Raw genomic sequence first — 17,052 nt, forward strand, 5'->3', positions numbered from 1 at the left:
TTCTGGTGTGTGTTTTTCCCCTCTCATCTCTCTGGTGTGTGTTTTCCCCTCTCATCTCTCTGGTGTGTGTTTTTCCCCTCTCATCTTTCTGGTGTGTGTTTTCCCCTCTCATCTCTCTGGTGTGTGTTTTTCCCCTCTCATCTCTCTGGTATGTGTTTTCCCCCTCTCATCTCTCTCTCATCTCTGGTGTGTGTTTTCCCCTCTCTCTCTCTCATCTCTCTGGTGTGTGTTTTCCCCTCTCTCTCTCATCTCTCTGGTGTGTGTTTTCCCCTCTCTCTCTCTCATCTCTCTGGTGTGTGTTTCCCCCCTCTCTCTCTCTCTCATCTCTCTGGTGTGTGTTTTCCCCTCTCATCTCTCAGGTGTTTTTCCCCTCATCTCATCTCAGGTGTTTTTCCCCTCTCATCTCATCTCTCAGGTGTTTTTCCTCCCTCTCTCTCCCATCTCTCAGGTGTTTTTCCTCTCTCTCTCTCCCATCTCTCTGGTGTGTGTTTTCCCCTTCTCATCTCTCAGGTGTTTTTCCTTCCTCTCTCTCATCTCTCTGGTATGTGTTTTTCCCCTCTCTCATTCCCTCTGTGTCTCTGTGTCTCTCAGCTCCTCTCCAGACCAGTTCAGGACCCAGGTCAGTTCCCAGCTGTTTCAGAGAGCCTACTGCTCCTCCCCCTGTCCTCCCCAGGTGACCCGCTGGCTCTTCCAGGTACTACACCCCCTTTTACCTGTGCTAGACTAATCAGATTGATTGATTTGTTTGTATAATTGCTTAATTTTAATTGATCAATGTATTATGTCTCTCTCTTTGGTGGTTTGCAACTCTTTTTTTGTGGGGAGGACTTTTTGTGGGGAGGACTTTATCTTTATTTAACTAGGCAAGTCAGTTAAGAACAAATTATTATTTTCAATGACGGCCTAGGAACGGTGGGTGAACTGCCTTGTTCAGGGGCAGAACGACAGATTTGTACCTTGTCAGCTCGGGGGTTTGAACTTGCAACCTTCCGGTTACTAGTCCAACACTCTAACCACTAGGCTACCCTGCTGCCCCGGGGGAGGACTAACGAGGGGGGGGACTAACATAGGGGGAGGACTAACGAGGGGGTACTAAATTGTTTTTAATCAAATGAGGATGGCTCATTAAAGACAGAGAAAACGTCAGCCTCTCTCTCTCTTTCTCCCTCCCTCCTGTAGATGATGTCAGTCCACTCAGACAGGCTGACCTGTCATCAGGTACTAAAGGCCCTCAAAGATATTGCCTGCTCCGCTGCTGAACACATGGTGCTGAATAAGAGTGAGAGGTTTGAGGTGTGGGTGCCCAGTATTGGAGACATGACCCTGGTCTTCATGAACATGGGGGTTCCCTTTGTCGCCCTTTTCCCCCTGGATAACCTACAACCCCCCTTCACTGAGGGAGACCTGATGTAAGTCTGTGTGTGTGTCAATAACTACTTTGTTCATACAATTTTTCTGATAGACAGATAATAACTACCTGTGTGTATGTAGAGAGGGCCTCCAGATCAGCACAGTGAGCCTGTCCAGCAAGAAGGAGATCAGAGCTTTCCCTGAACACAACTTTGACAATGTCGTCAAGTACATGTGTCATTGTACGTCGTTGTGCCCGCGGGTCTACAGTGACGGAGAACTGTTGTTACTCCTGACGGTGGTGAGCAGAGTGGGCCTGGACACGCAGCTCGCCCTCCAGCCCACTGAGCACCTCCGCTCCCTACTGCACAACCTGGTCAACAGCATAAGGGACTTGGACATCATGGTCAGTCAACTGTTTTATTTCTTTCTTCTTCTGTGGCTTCTGCGTGGTGCCGTAGAAACACGTGTACTTGTGCAACCCCAATGGTTGTGGGTTCAATCCCCTCCTCAGCGTTTTTAACTTCATTTCCTACTTGCTTGTCTCTCCCATCCAGTTATTTGCTGTCTAAATAAGCCCAGGGCTAAGGGAGTGTTCACGCTTGCACATTGTAAAGTGGACTAGCACCATCCTTAGCCCAGGGCTAGCTGGCTCTGCTCCGGAGCAGAGTTAGCACTGACTTTTTTTAAACACGGTCCCAAAATAGCCCGTTTGAAACAGGGTCAAGAATTTTCTAGGTCCAATCACAAAAGCTGCACTTTCACTTAATCTACATATGCTCATGACTAGTGATGTAACGGACCGTAGTTGATCCGTGATCCGTACGGATCACCCCCCACGGCTCAGCACGCATGTGAACCGCAGATCATTTGCAGAGTTTAACCATCAGTGTGATTTTACTGCTGCTGTTACTTTTTAAAGTAATTCCCTAAATCTCGATGCAAAGTTGCAGTGAAAAGATAAAGACAGTGCTGTGTTTTGCTCTGAAGCCTGATTGAATCATGTTTTAAAAGCAGTTGTGTTTACTGTTCACGTGAACGGGGCATGTTGAATCCCAACGTATCAATCCTGGATGCTCGCGTTGCAAAAAGCTAAGAAAAGAAGAGCAGTGACAGCCATGGCTGGGGGAGGAGCTGAAGAACAGGAAACGCCTCCCGCTTCATTTAAGTCTCATGGATGGGAGAATTTTGGCTTCCCTGTCAAATATGACGGAAGAAGGGTGGTGGACAACACCATTACGGTGTGTTGGCTAAAGGTCGACCGATTAGGATATTTTAATGCCGATACCAATTAATCGGACAATTTTTATATATATATTTGTAATAATGACAATTACAACAATACTGAATGAACACTTATTTTAACTTAATATAATACATAAATAAAAACAATTTAGTTTAAATAATGCAAAAACAGTGTTGAAGAAGAAAGTATAAGTACAATATGTGCCATGTAAAAAAGCTCATGTTTAAGTTCCTTGCTCAGAACATGAGAACATATGAAAGCTGGTGGTTCCTTTTAACATGAGTCTTCGATATTCCCAGGTAAGATTTAGGTTGTAGTTATTATAGTAATTATAGGACTATTTCCCTCTACCATTTGTATTTCAGATACCTTTGACTATTGGATGTTCTAATAGGCACTATAGTATTGTCAGCCTAATCTCGGGAGTTGATAGGCTGGAAGTCGTAAACAGCGCTGTGCTTCAAGCATTGCGAAGAGCTGCTGGCAAACGCAGGAAAGTGCTGTTTGAATGAATGCTTACTGCTGCTGCCTACCACCGCTCAGTCAGACTGCTCTATCAAATCATAGACTTAATTATAATATAATAAAACACAGAAATACGAGCCTTTGGTCATGAATATGGTCAAATCTGGAAACTGTCATTTAGAAAACAAAACGTTTATTCTTTCAGTGAAATACGGAACCACATCCATAAGTCTAAATATTGCTGTTACATTGCGCAACCTTCAACGTTATGTCATAATTATGTCAAATTCTGGCAAATGAATTAGTCTTTTTTGGAAGAAATGGTCTTCACACAGTTTGAGCCAGGCAGCCCAAACTGCTGCATATACCCTGACTCTGCTTGTACTGAACACAAGAGAAGTGACACAATTTTCCTAATTAATATTGCCTGCTAACATGAATTTCTTTTAACTAAATATGCAGGTTTAAAAAAATATATACTTGTGTATTGATTTTAAGAAAGGCATTGATGTTTAGGTACACATTGGTGTAACGACAGTGCTTTTTTCACGAATGTGCTTGTTAAATCATCACCCGTTGGACGAAGTAGGCTGTGATTCAATGATGAATTAACAGGCACTGCATTTATTTATTTTGATTTATTTAACTAGGCAAGTCAGTTAAGAACAAATTCTTATTTTCAATGACGGCCTAGTGGGTTAACTGCCTGTTCAGGGGCAAAACCACAGATTTGTACCTTGTCAGCTCGGCGATTTGAACTTGCAACCTTTCGGTTACTAGTCCAACGCTCTAACCGCTAGGCTACCCTGCCGCCCCAATGATGAATAATGATGAGTGAGAAAGTTACAGATGCACAAAAATCATCCCCCCAAGACATGCTAACCTCTCTCCATTACAAGAACAGGAGAGGTTAGCATTTTATATCATACCTCCAAGACATGCTAACCTCTCTCCATTACAAGAACAGGAGAGGTTAGCATTTTATATCATACCTCCAAGACATGCTAACCTCTCACCATTACAAGAACAGGAGAGGTTAGCATTTTATATCATACCTCCAAGACATGCTAACCTCTCACCATTACAAGAACAGGAGAGGTTAGCATTTCTTAGGGGGTATGATGTTTGTGCCTCTGTAACTTTGTATCATTTCAAATCCAAAGTGCTGTAGAGCCAAAACCCCCCAAAATGTGTCACCAACCAGGCTTCCAGCCAACCATTTCATGCAGATGAATTACCTGACGCATGAAAAAAGTCCATCACGACTGGGCTGATGGAAACATGAAATGCCGGTACAATTTTATAAATGCCAACAGACAATTTGTTTGTTCGACATTCACATCTTTTTAAGTCTAAAATAAATGATGTGAGAAATGGCAGTGGAAATGCCTTTATTAGCAAATATTAATATAACCATCATTTTCAAGTAAACTTGGAGTCACGCAATGTTGTGTGGTCCTCCCACTACCAATCTGTAAACCATGCTGTTTATTAGGCTACAGATGAACTAAGTTAGGAGGTGAAAGTGCAAGGTGATGAGCTTGATGCTCTTTTCCAATGAATATCGAGGGTCTTACTCTGGTGACATGATCATCAATGCTTGACTGCCGTTTGACAAATACAAAAAATATCACTCTTCTCCATAATAATCTCATAATGTAAGTAGCCTCCCAGCACTGTATCTGCGAGATGTTGGTTAATGTGCATGTGCCAAGACTAGAGTGGGCACATTTGCAATATAACGCAACAAATGTTGTTACAAAACCATCAGTAAATTTGAAAATGCGATGGAAACTCATATTTTATATACAAATAAAATGTTACTTTTACCCCTTTTTTTTCTCAATTTCGTGGGATCAAATTGGTATTTACAGGCTCATTGCTGCAACTCCCATACGGACTCGGGAGAGGCGAAGCTCGAGAGCCATGTGTCCTCCGAAACACGACCCTGCTAAGCCGCACTGCTTCTGGACACACTGCTCGCTTAACCTGGAATCCAGCTGCACCAATGTGTCAGAGGAAATACTGCGATGCAGTGCCTTAGACCGCTGCGCCACTCGGGAGGCCCCATGGAAACCCATTTAATTTAACTGCAAAAGTTATTTTTATGTGCACTACGTCATCGCGCACAGCCTTTTATCTGCAAAAGGTTAGTTTGATGGAAACACATCTCTGGTGGAAAATGAGCATGTTATTCTATGCAGATTTTTTTTTAAATATTCCCATGAAAATCTGTCACAAATTGGATGGAAACCTAGCTACTGTCCCAATACTTTTGGAGCTCACTGTATGTAGACACTGGTATGGTGCTGGAGATGAATGAATGCTTGTCACCATTTCTATTTTGCTAGTTTGAACTTTTATTTCTTTCCTTTCCTAGGTAAACTCATCTCACTGTGTTGTGTGTCTGTTTCTCCTGTCTGATTGTTGATGTTGATCGATCTCCTGTCCTGTTCTGTAGCTACCCAGGATCTGCATGTCGCTGATTGCCCTGACTGAGGACCACCACAACCTGCGCTGGCTGGTTGAGCTCCTGCCAGACAGCATGCGCGGCAAGCAACTCAGGAGACACCTCAGTGTGTCGGCCATCTCCAAGCTGCTAAACAACAGATGCACTTACATTCCCTCCAACACAGAGTTCCAGCTGTCAGACCTGCGTCCCTACCTCTCCCAAATGCGGCCCTCCTCACTCCTCCGGGGGCTGGCCACCTCCTGCTACAGGAGGAGTCACCACCCACACAGAGAGCGGGAGGAAGAGGAGGACTGTGCCTCCCTGGACCAGCAGGTCAACAAAGGGTTATTTACCAGGGTGTATTTAAGAGTATTTTTGCAACAGAATTTGTTTTGCAACAAAATATGAGTTTCTTATTGGACAAGAGCAGCAGCTAGTCCCTCCCAGGTTTGTTTGCGTCTGGTTCAAAGTGACTACACTTGTTGTCCGGTTAAATCAGGAGAACCGGGTTTGTGTTCATTAGGTCACACAACCGACAGTGGTTTGCAAGGGAAGTGTATATACAGTTGAAGTCGGAAGTTTACATACACTTAGACCTGAGTCATTATAACTTGTTTTTCAACCCCTCCACAAAAGTCTTGTTAGTAAACTATAGTTTTGGCAAGTCGGTTAGGACATCTACTTTGTGCATGACACAAGTAACTTTTCCAACAATTGTTTACAGACAGATTATTTCACTTATAATTCCAGTGGGTCAGAAGTTTAGATACACCAAGTTGACTGTGCCTTTAAACAGCATGAAAGATTCCAGAAAATTATGTAATGGCTTCAGAAGCTTCTGATAGGCTAATTGACATCATTTGATGAATGAAGCGTGTGCGAAGAACTGAAAAAGCGTGTGCGAGCAAGGAGGCCTACAAACCTGACTCAGTTACACCAGCTCTGTCAGGAGGAATGGGCCAAATTCAGGCTACCAAAACGTTTGACCCAAGTTCAACAATTTAAAGGCAATGCTACCAAATACTAATTGAGTGTATGTAAACTTCTGACCCACTGGGAATGTGATGAAAGAAATATAAGCTGAAATAAGTCATTCTCTCTACTATTATTCTGACATTTCACTTTCTTAAAAATAAAGTGATCTTTACTAACCTAAGACAAGTAATTTTTACTTGGATTAAATGTCAGGAATTGTGAAATACTGAGTTTAAATGCATTTGGCTAAGGTGTATGTGAACTTCTGACTTCAACTGTGTGTATATATATGTAAATGTGTGTGTGTGTGTGTGTGTATATATATATATATATATGACCAATTGTCAAAGTCATCCCTGTTTTCTTCCGGTTGGTGTCTAATGAACACATTGTTGTTTTCAGGCCTACTACCTATGCTACAGCCTCCTGGCCTTGGCCAACGAAGCCACCAACTTTGAGTTCTTCCCTTCAGAGCAAAAGAAACAGTTGTTGTTGCTAAGTGCTGAGCTGGAGAAACACATCAAAAGTGACATCAGGGAGAGTGAGAAGATGCTTTACAGGAGCAGGGTATGTAGTTACTTCTTCCATATAGACAACATTTCTATGGGAACTGTAACCCACATTAATGCATTAATGATGATATGTTCTCTCTAGTTAAACAGCTCTTAACCCCCCTCGTTCTCTCCCTCTTTCTTCTCTTCTTCCTCTCTCTCCGCACTCTTCCTCATCCACCCCACCTCTCGCTCTCTCTTCCTCATCGCTCACTCTTTCTCCCTCCAGGTGAAGGACCTTGTTGCCAGGATCTACACCAAGTGGCACGCGCTGGTCCAGAGAACCAGGCCTCTCCAGGTAGACATGCATAGAGAGATACAGTACTGCTATAGTACATAAAGCCATAGCTAGATGTGTGTGTGTAGATAAACCCTGGAATCAATCTTTATTTATTTTGACTATTTTCTACATTGTAGAATAATAGTGAAGACATCAAAACTATGAAATAACACATGGAATCATGTAGTAACCAACAGTGTTAAACAAATCAAAACATATTTCACATTTTAGATTCTTCAAAATAGCCACCTTTTTCCTTGACAGTTTTGCACACTCTTGGCATTCTCTCAACCAGCTTCATGAGGTAGTCACCTGGAATACATTTCAATTAACAGGTGTGCCTTATTCATTTGTGGGATATCTTTCCTTAATCTGGTTTAGCCAATCAGTTGTGTTGTGACAAGGTAGGGGGATATACAGAAGATAGCCCTATTTGGTAAAAGACCAAGTCCAAAAACAGCTCAAAGAAGCAAAGAGAAATGACAGTCCATCGTTACTTTAAGACATGGTCAGTCAATCCAGAACATTTCAAGAATTTAAAGTTTCTTCAAGTGCAATCACAAATACCATCAAGCGCTATGATGAAACTTGACCTCATGAGGACCGCCACAGGAATGGAAGACCCAGAGTTACCTCTGCTGCAGAGGATAAGTTCATTAGAGTTACCAGCCTCAGAAATTGCAGCCCAAATAAATGCTTCACAGAGTTCAAGTAACAGACACATCTCAACATCAACTGTTCAGAGGAGAGTGTGTGAATCAGGCCTTTATGGTCAAATTTCTGCAAAGGAAACACTACTAACGGACACCAATAAGAAGAACATACTTGCTTGGGCCAAGAAACACGAGCACTAGACATTAGACTGGTGGAAATCTGTCCTTTGAGTCCAAATTTGAGATTTTTGGTTCCAACCGAGTAGATGAACGGATTATCTCTGCATGTGTGGTTCCCACATTGAAGCATGGAGAAGGAGGTGTGGGGATGCTTTGCTGGTGACATTGTCAGTGATTTATTTAGAATCCAAGGCACACTTAACCAGTATGGCTACCACAGCATTCTGCAGCGATATGCCATCGCATCTGGTTTGGGCTTAGTGGGACTATCATTTGTTTTTCAATAGGATAATGACCCAAAACACCTCCAGGCTGTGTAAGGGCTATTTGACCAAGAAGGAGAGTGATGGAGTGCTGCATCAGATATGACCTGGCCTCCATAATCACCCAACCTCAACCCAATTGAGATGGTTTGGGATGAGTTGGACCGCAGAGTAAAGAAAAAGGAGCCAGCAAGTGCTCAGCATATGTGGGAACTCCTTCAAGACTGTTGGAAAAGCATTCCTCATGAAGCTAGTTGAGAGATTGCCAAGAGTGTGCAAAGCTGTCATCACGGCAAAGGGTCGCTACTTTGAAGAATCTAAAATATATTTTGATTTGTTTAACACTTTTTTTGGTTACTACATAATTCCATATGTGTTATTTCATAGTTTTGATGTCTTCACTATTATTCTACAATGTAGAAAATAGTAAAATAAAGAGAAACCCTTGAATGAGTAGGTGTCTAAACTTATGACTGGTACTGTATGTATGTGTGTGTGTTTAGTTAGTTAGTTAGTTAGTTAGTTCGGGGAAGTATTCCCAGGGTAACTATAGTATCGCAGAGCTGTGTTTGGTTTAATGCTGTGTTTATTATTGCAGAGTAAAAGTGTTAGAATAATATTATGTTTATTCCCTACAGGGTAAGCTGTGGTGATGTGTTTTATAATGTGTGTATTGCCTCTAGGATAAACTGTATGACTTCTGGCAGCCTCCGCCTGAGGATGCTGTGAGCAGCAGCCAGGAGAGCCAACACTCCCACAGGGAGAGCGACGGGGAGGAAGAGAGAGAGGGGGACAGGGTCATGGAGGTGGAAGGAGAAGAAGATGAGGGGGACGAGGTGAGGATTGCAGTGAAGACTTTGGCAATGGAGGATGAGAGCGATGAGAAAGAGAAGACACCAGAAAAGCTCTTAGTCATGGAGGAAGCTGAGGAAGAAAAGGACATTCAGGGGGAGGAGGAAGATACATTCCTAAAGATGGAGGAGATGGTGGAACTTACGCTCGAGGATTCAGATGAGGAACCAGATATGGAAGACATGGTGGCAGAAAGGACAGAAGTAGAACTGAGGGTCACAGAAAAGAGGGAAGCACCGGTGGAGGAGAGAAGGGAAGAACAGACGGAAGGGAGAGACTGAGGAGAGAGGCAATTTACAGAAAGATTCAGACATGGGGCAAAGAGGTGGAGAATCAAGGGAAGCAGAGAGAAGCACCGAACTGAAGGAAGAGACTGGGAGAAGCACAGAGAGGAGGGATGAAGATTATATGAAGGAAGGAGGCAGAAAGAAACCAAAGAAGAATGCAATGGAAGATAACCTGGCTGCTTCCATATAGAATTGTGCCTGTCTAGACCCACTGCCTGTCGTCTAGACGACCAAGATTGCATCCAAAATGGCACCCCGGCCTATTCCCTATGTAGTGCACTACTTTTGACCAGGTCCCATGGGGCTCTGGTCAAAAGTAGTGCATTATATAGGGAGCAGGGTGCCATTTGGGACTCAACTGTCTACATGTTCCACTTTCTCAGGTAAATCACTTCAAGTGAACAAACGTCACATGATTTCTTTCAGTCACTTTGTTGAATGCAAAAGATGAATCCTAGTAGGATTGACCTATATATATTTTCACCTGTTCTGTTCATTCCTTTTACTATTTGCACTTGTTTTTTTGTAACATTTCTGCTGTTGAATAACTTATATTTACAAAATACACTTTATATTGCAGTTGAAGAAGTGGTAAAAAAATAAATGTAGTTTGTCAAACAAATCCCAATTGTGTTTGAGTAGAATTTCTTCACTGCATCATTAGTACACATGCCCCCCCACGTATCACTTCTGTTATGGAGTGGAAATAGTTTCTCTTTACACCTGTGCAGAATAAGGAACTTGACCATGCCAACTAGAGATGAGTGTGAAGAAAATTGTAAAAAGTGCTGCCAACTAGAGACCGACCGACAATCGGTTGGGATGGTATTTTGGGCTGATATTAGCCCATTCCTAATCTATCGGCCCTTGACTATGTTAGCATTCCCTCACCTCCTTCTCAAAACCCATTGAATGAGAAAGCCAGAGGTCCCTCCCCTCTGACCTTTTCCTCCAATGGGTTTTGAGAATGCGAAGGGAGAGGGTGTGCAAGGAGTATGCAATTGAGATGCTCCCATAGAGAATGATAGAGGCCATTAGTGGCCAAATGGCAGTATTAGCTTCCACCATTTTAATGCAGTCAACTGGGTGGAACTTCCAACTTCACTGGCTAATCCCTCATGGTGACCCTGTTAGAGTCATGTCCAACCGAGTCATCGAATTACAGCGGCTTGCGAAAGTATTCACCCCCCCTTGGCATTTTTTCCTATTTTGTTGCCTTACAAACTGGAATTTAAATGTATTTTTTTGGAGGGGGGGGTTGTATCATTTGATTTACACAATGCCTAACACTTTGAAGATGCAAAATATTTTTGGGTGAAACAAACAAGAAATAAGACAAAAAAACTTAACTTTAATCTGCGTAACTATTCACCCCCCAAAGTTAATACTTTGTAGAGCCACCTTTTGCAGCAATTACAGCTGCAAGTCTCTTGGGGTATGTCTCTATAAGATTGGCACATCTAGCCACTGGGATTTTTGCCCATTCTTACAAAACTGCCCCAGCTCCTTCAAGTTGGATGGGTTCTGCTGGTGTACTGCAATCGTTAAGTCATACCACAGATTCTCAATTGAATTGAGGTCTGGACTTGAACTAGGCCATTCCAAGACACTGAAATGTTTCTCCTTAAACCACTCAAGTGTTTTAGCAGTATGCCTAGGGTCATTGTCCTGCTGGAAGGTGAACCTCCCTCCCTGTATCAAATCTCTTGAAGACTGAAACAGGTTTCCCTCAAGAATTTCCCTGTATTTAGCGCCATACATCATTCCTTCAATTCTGACCAGTTTCCCAGCCCCTGCCGATAAAAAACATACCCACAGCATGATGCTGCCACCACCATGCTTCACTGTGGGGATGATATTCTCTGGGTGATGAGAGGTGTTGGGTTTGCGCCAGACATAGCATTTTCCTTAATGGCCAAAAAGCTTAATTTTATTCTCATTTAACCAGAGTACCTTCTTCCATATGTTTGGGGAGTCTCCCACATGCCTTTTGGTGAACACCAAATGTGTTTGCTTATTTTTTTCTGGTGTTGCAGACTCTGGGGCCTCTCAGAACAGGTGTATATATACTGAGATCATGTGACAGATCATGTGACACTTAGATTGCACACAGGTAGACTTTATTTAACTAATTATGTGACTTCTGAAGGTAATTGGTTGCGGCAGATCTTATTTAGGGGCTTCAAAGCAAAGGGGGAGAATACATATGCAGGCACCACTTTTCAGTTTTTTTTTTTTTTAAATTTTAAACAAGTTATTTTTTTAATTTCACTTCACCAATTTTGACTATTTTGTACATGTCCATTACATGAAATCCAAATAAAAATCTATTTAAATTACAGGTTGTAATGCAACAAAATAGGAAAAATGCCAAGGAGGGTGAATACTTTTGCAAGGCACTGTCAGCCTATCGTTAAGATAATTTACAACTTCAAAATGGAGATGGCCAGATACAAAGATGAGTCCTCTATGAATTCTACCTATCTCTCCTGTCATCTGTGCTGCAACATGTGTGTTTGGGTTGTTAAACTCCTGCAAGGTGTGGCTTCTTTCTGCTCGCTCTGTGTTGGGTTTAGGACCGGGTTGCACTTTATTACAAAGGTATTTACAAAAGGAGACAAACAAATCAAATGTGATTGATATCCATGGCTATAAAGACAATAAATAATAGGTGTACAGTTTAAAAATATATATATTCTTGTTTGCCATTTTATTATTTTCCACAAGGTGGTGCAGTTGTTGCATAAAACCAAAAATGTCCTCCACTTAAATACAGGCCCCCGAATACACAGACGGCATCTCAGACCGATAAGCAGATGGGCATTGTCTACACATGGAACCCTTTACTGCAGTTGGAATTAACGTAGGCCGAATCCACATTATTCACTCAACAATTTCACTGACCTACTGTATATCATGGTGTGATTTCAATGTTTAGCTTCGTATAACACTGACACAATCCTATAAATAGTTTTAAATGACAGTATTTTTTTTCTGATTCTGAATCAGCCAGTGATAGACGAACAAGTAGACTGAGCGATTTCAACTTTTAATTCCAGTTAAAGAAAAAGAAGATTTCACAATGTTGAAAATAGGTTTAAATAAATATATTTTCAGGTGATGCAGAAATATTTTTGTTAGTAAGATAACTGAAGTATTTTCCAGTAAGCCTTGACTCCATTCTAACCATTTCTATTACCTATTTAATAGTATTTAGCATACATCTAAAGCGCTTTTTGTTAACATTGGAAAAATTCAGAGGTCTGAACTTGCCAGACGTCAAATCATGTGCATAATATAACATTTAGCAGGCTTTAATCCAAAGCAACCTCCAGTCGTGTGTGTCTACATTTCAACTATGGGTGGTCCCAGAAATTGAACACACGATAATCTTGTTGCAACTGAGCCTTACAGGACCACATAAAATCATGACAGAGCCCTGACAGACATCTTCCATAAGAGCACTAAAGGAAACCATCTTAAGTGAAGGGCCCACCTTGAGAGTCTCCATAACAGAAGATGGTTTCCTAATGTTTCACATTGAGCTCCGTCAGCATCTTCAGTAGTCCAACGCCTGTGTTAAATACAATAATAGGTAATATGCCAGTTAACAATGCAGCAGCCAAGGGAATACAGAAAACCCACGCGGAAGGTATCTGTTCTGTAACTCAAGGAAGAGTGTTCACTGAATGTGCAAAAACAACCAAACAGCAGGACGTAAACAGGTTATCGTCTAATTTTCAGGCAGTGTAATGTGAATTTTCTGTCTTGTTTAGCTTATGCTGGGTAAAATAACTCCTGTCGTCCCACAGGAGAGGGAATGAAGTAGTATGTTATGAGTGATATATGGTCTCTCTGTGTGTGTGTGGGGATGGGGGGGGGGGGGTCTAAGCGATCTAAGGTTTCCCGCTCGTCTCCTGTAACACTTCTCTCCCAGGACATGTTAGAGTGTGTTAGAGAGACATTAGGGTCAATGGAGAATGATGACCCTTCTCCGGCTTGGTATTCCTTTAAGGAGCGCCTTTGGACAACACACAATCGACTCTAACTTGATCAGAACCAGTGGCTTTTGTTCTTGTAAGCAGAAATTAACACTTCATTCCCCTTGGTCGGCAGAAATTGAACACTGCACTGCCTTGAAGGTCCTCTCAGGGACTAGAATAGATAATAGTGTTAAGTTAAAACAGCTCTGGACTGAAACACAATTAGCCAGTTTCCATGTTGGCAGAGAGAAGTCTGGTGGAGGAGATGATTATGTAGCCGTTAGCTATTGATCAAGGCAGCAGGTAATCTTCCTGGTGTTTATTAAGGATCCCCATTGGCTCCTGCCAAGGTAGCAGCTACCTTTACTGCGATCCAGCAACATTAAGGCAGGTACATACAATTAAAAATATTATATGACATTACATTTCATAACACTTTGGAAATGCATTCTCTGGAGTGATGAATCAAGCTTCACCATCTGGCAGTCCGATGGACGAATCTGGGTTTGGCGGATGCCAAGAGATCGCTACCTACCTGAATACATAGTGCCAAACCTTGTCGTCAGCAAACTTAATGATGGTGATGGAATCGTGCTTGGACAGACAGTCATGGGTGAACGGGGAGTACAGGAAGCGACTAATCACTCACCCCTGAGGGGCCCCCATGTTGAGGATTAGTGTGGCAGAAGTGTTATTGCCTAGCCTTCCCACCTGGTGGTGGCCCGTCAGGAAGTCCAGGATCCAGTTGCCGAGGGAGGTGTTTAGTTCTAGGGTCCTTAGCTTAGTGATGAGCTTTGTGGGCACTATGGTGTTGAACAGTGAGCTGCAGCCAGTTAACCCACTGTTCCCCTGGCGCCGAAGATGTGGATGTCGATTAAGGCAGCCCCCCGCACCTCTCTGATTCGGAGGGGTTGGGTTAAATGCGGAAGACACATTTCAGTTGAATTACATTCAGTTGGACAACTGACTAGGTATCCCCCTTTGCCTTTGCCTTTCCTAGTCAATGAACGGCATTCTCACATAGGTGTTCCTTTTCTCCATGTAGGAAAGGGCAGTGTGGAGTGCAATTGAGATTGCGTCATCTGTGGACCTGTTGGGGCGGTATGCGAATTGGAGTGGGTCTAGTGTTTCTGGGATGATAGTGTTGTTAGCCATGACCAACCAACCTTTCAAATCACTTTATGGCTACCAATGTGAGTGCTACGTGGCGGTAATAATTTAGGCAGGTTACCTTCGTGTTCTTGGGCACAGGGACTATGGTTGTCTGCTTGAAACATGTAGTTATTACAGACTTGGTCAGGGACAGGTTGAAAAGGTCAGTGAAGACACTTGCCAGTTTATCCGTGCATGCTCCGAGTACACATCCTGGTAATCCGTCTGGCCCTGCGGCCTTGTGAATGTTTAAAGGTCTTACTCACATCGGCTATGGAGACACACAGTCGTCCAGAACAGCTGATGCTCTCAAGCATGCTTCAGTGTTGCTTGCCTCGAAGCAAGCATGAAAGGCATTTATCCCGTTTGTTAGGCTCGCGTCCCTTGGCAGCTCGCAGCTGGGTTTCCGTAAATAGTTTGTAAGCCCTGCCACATCCGACGAGCGTCAGAGCCAGTGTAGTAGGATTCAATCTTAATCCTGTATTGACGCTTTGCCTGTTTCATTGCTCGTGGTATACTCCTCAATGCCATTGGATGAATCCTGGAACATATTCCAGTCTGTGCTAGCAAAACAGTCCTGTAGCATAGTGTCCGCGTCATCTGACCACTTCCGTATTGAGTGAGTCACTGCTACTTCCTACTTTAGTTTTCGCTTGTAAGCAGGAATCAGAAGGATAGAATTATGGTAATTCCAAATGGAGGGTGAGGGAGAGCTTTGTACGAATGTCTGTGTGTGGAGTAAAGGTGGTCTAGAGTTTTTTTCCCCTCTGGTTGCACATGTGACATGCTGGTAGATATGAGGTAAAACATATTCAAATTTGCCTGCATTAAAGTCCCTGGCCACTAGGAGCGCCGCTTCTGGGTGAGCATTTTCTTGTTTGCTTATGGCTTTATACAGGTCGATGAGTGAGGTCTTAGTGCCAGCATTGGTTTGTGGTAGTAAATAAACATCTCTGAAAAAAATGAATGAAAACTCTTTGTAGGTAGTGTGTTCTGCAGCTTATGAGGTACCCTACCTCAGGCAAGAAATACCTCAAGACTTCCTTAATATTAGACACACCAGTTGTTATTGACAGACAGACACACACCACCACCACTTGGCTTACCGGATTTACCTGTTCTGTCTTTCCGAAGCACATAAAACCCAGCCAACTGTATAATATCCGTGTTGTCATTCAGCCATGACTCAGCAAAACATATGGAATCATGTAGTAACCAAAGAAAAGTGTTAAACTAATCAATCTATTTTATATTTTACATTCTTCAAAGTAGCCACCCTTTGCCTTGATGACAGCATTGCACACTCTTGACATTCTCTCAACCAGCTTCACCTGGAATGCTTTCCAACTCATCCCAAACCTGTCCAACTCATCCCAAACCATCTCAATCGGGTTAAGGTTGGGTGATTGTGGAGGCCAGTTCAGCTAATGCAGCACTCCATCACTCTCCTTCTTAGTCAAATAGCCCTTACACAAGCCTGGAGGTATGTTGGGTCATTGTCCTGTTGAAAAACAAATGATAGTCCCTCTAAGCCCAAACCTGATTGGATGGCGTATCGCTGCAGAATGCTGTGGTAGCCATGCTGGTTAAGTGTGCCTTGAATTCTAAGTAAATCACAGACAGTGTGACCAGCAAAGCACCATCGCACCACCTCCATGCTTCACGGTGGGAACCACACATGCGGAGATCATTCGTTCACCTACTCTGTGTCTCACAAAAGACCGATTTCCACCGGTCTAATATCCATTGCTCATGTTTCTTGGCCCAAGCAAGTCTCTTCTTATTATTGGTGTCCTTTAGTAGTTGTTTCTTTGCAGCAATTATTGTGCAAATGCAATATCCGTTACAACTGACAGAGAAGGTTGTATAGCCAACAAAAAATATTTTTGGGAATGTTCGTTCAAATCGCCAGTTTCTTTTTAATAAATATGAGGTAGAGATACTTCATCATGGTTCAGAGAGGCTGGTGAGTAAAGAGAGAAACATAAGAGGGGGAGTTTGAGCAGCAGCTATGCAGTGTGCATAAAATAACACAAGCGCAGAACGTGATCCGGATCCTTAGCTTTGAGAAAGCAGTTTCCGGAGGGGCTTGAGGGGTGGCGAACGCGAAACATCTGTATTTGCAGCCACATTCTAGATGAAAATAGGGTCATCTACCCACTAAATAAACCCCACATATACAGTGCCTTGCGAAAGTATTCGGCCCCCTTGAACTTTGCGACCTTTTGCCACATTTCAGGCTTCAAACATAAAGATATAAAACTGTATTTTTTTGTGAAGAATCAACAACAAGTGGGACACAATCATGAAGTGGAACGACATTTATTGGATATTTCAAACTTTTTTAACAAATCAAAAACTGA

General features: G+C 42.7%; 1 protein-coding gene across 3 annotated transcripts in view; it reads left to right on the forward strand.

Moving 5' to 3' along the window:
* Positions 1-10,176, forward strand: part of LOC139376903 (SMC5-SMC6 complex localization factor protein 2-like) — a 37,506-nt gene extending 27,330 nt beyond the window's left edge. For all 3 annotated transcript variants that reach the window (XM_071119894.1, XM_071119892.1, XM_071119893.1), the window contains 7 exons: positions 592-694; positions 1,180-1,409; positions 1,492-1,756; positions 5,523-5,846; positions 6,891-7,055; positions 7,269-7,337; positions 9,099-10,176. In XM_071119894.1, the coding sequence (XP_070975995.1) occupies positions 592-694; positions 1,180-1,409; positions 1,492-1,756; positions 5,523-5,846; positions 6,891-7,055; positions 7,269-7,337; positions 9,099-9,548 (1,606 nt within the window). In that variant the 3' untranslated portion in view covers positions 9,549-10,176. The remainder of the gene's footprint in view (positions 1-591; positions 695-1,179; positions 1,410-1,491; positions 1,757-5,522; positions 5,847-6,890; positions 7,056-7,268; positions 7,338-9,098) is intronic.
* Positions 10,177-17,052: the final 6,876 nt, after the last annotated feature.

Source organism: Oncorhynchus clarkii, chromosome 20, assembly GCF_045791955.1.
Source record: "Oncorhynchus clarkii lewisi isolate Uvic-CL-2024 chromosome 20, UVic_Ocla_1.0, whole genome shotgun sequence".
Lineage (NCBI taxonomy): Eukaryota > Metazoa > Chordata > Actinopteri > Salmoniformes > Salmonidae > Oncorhynchus > Oncorhynchus clarkii.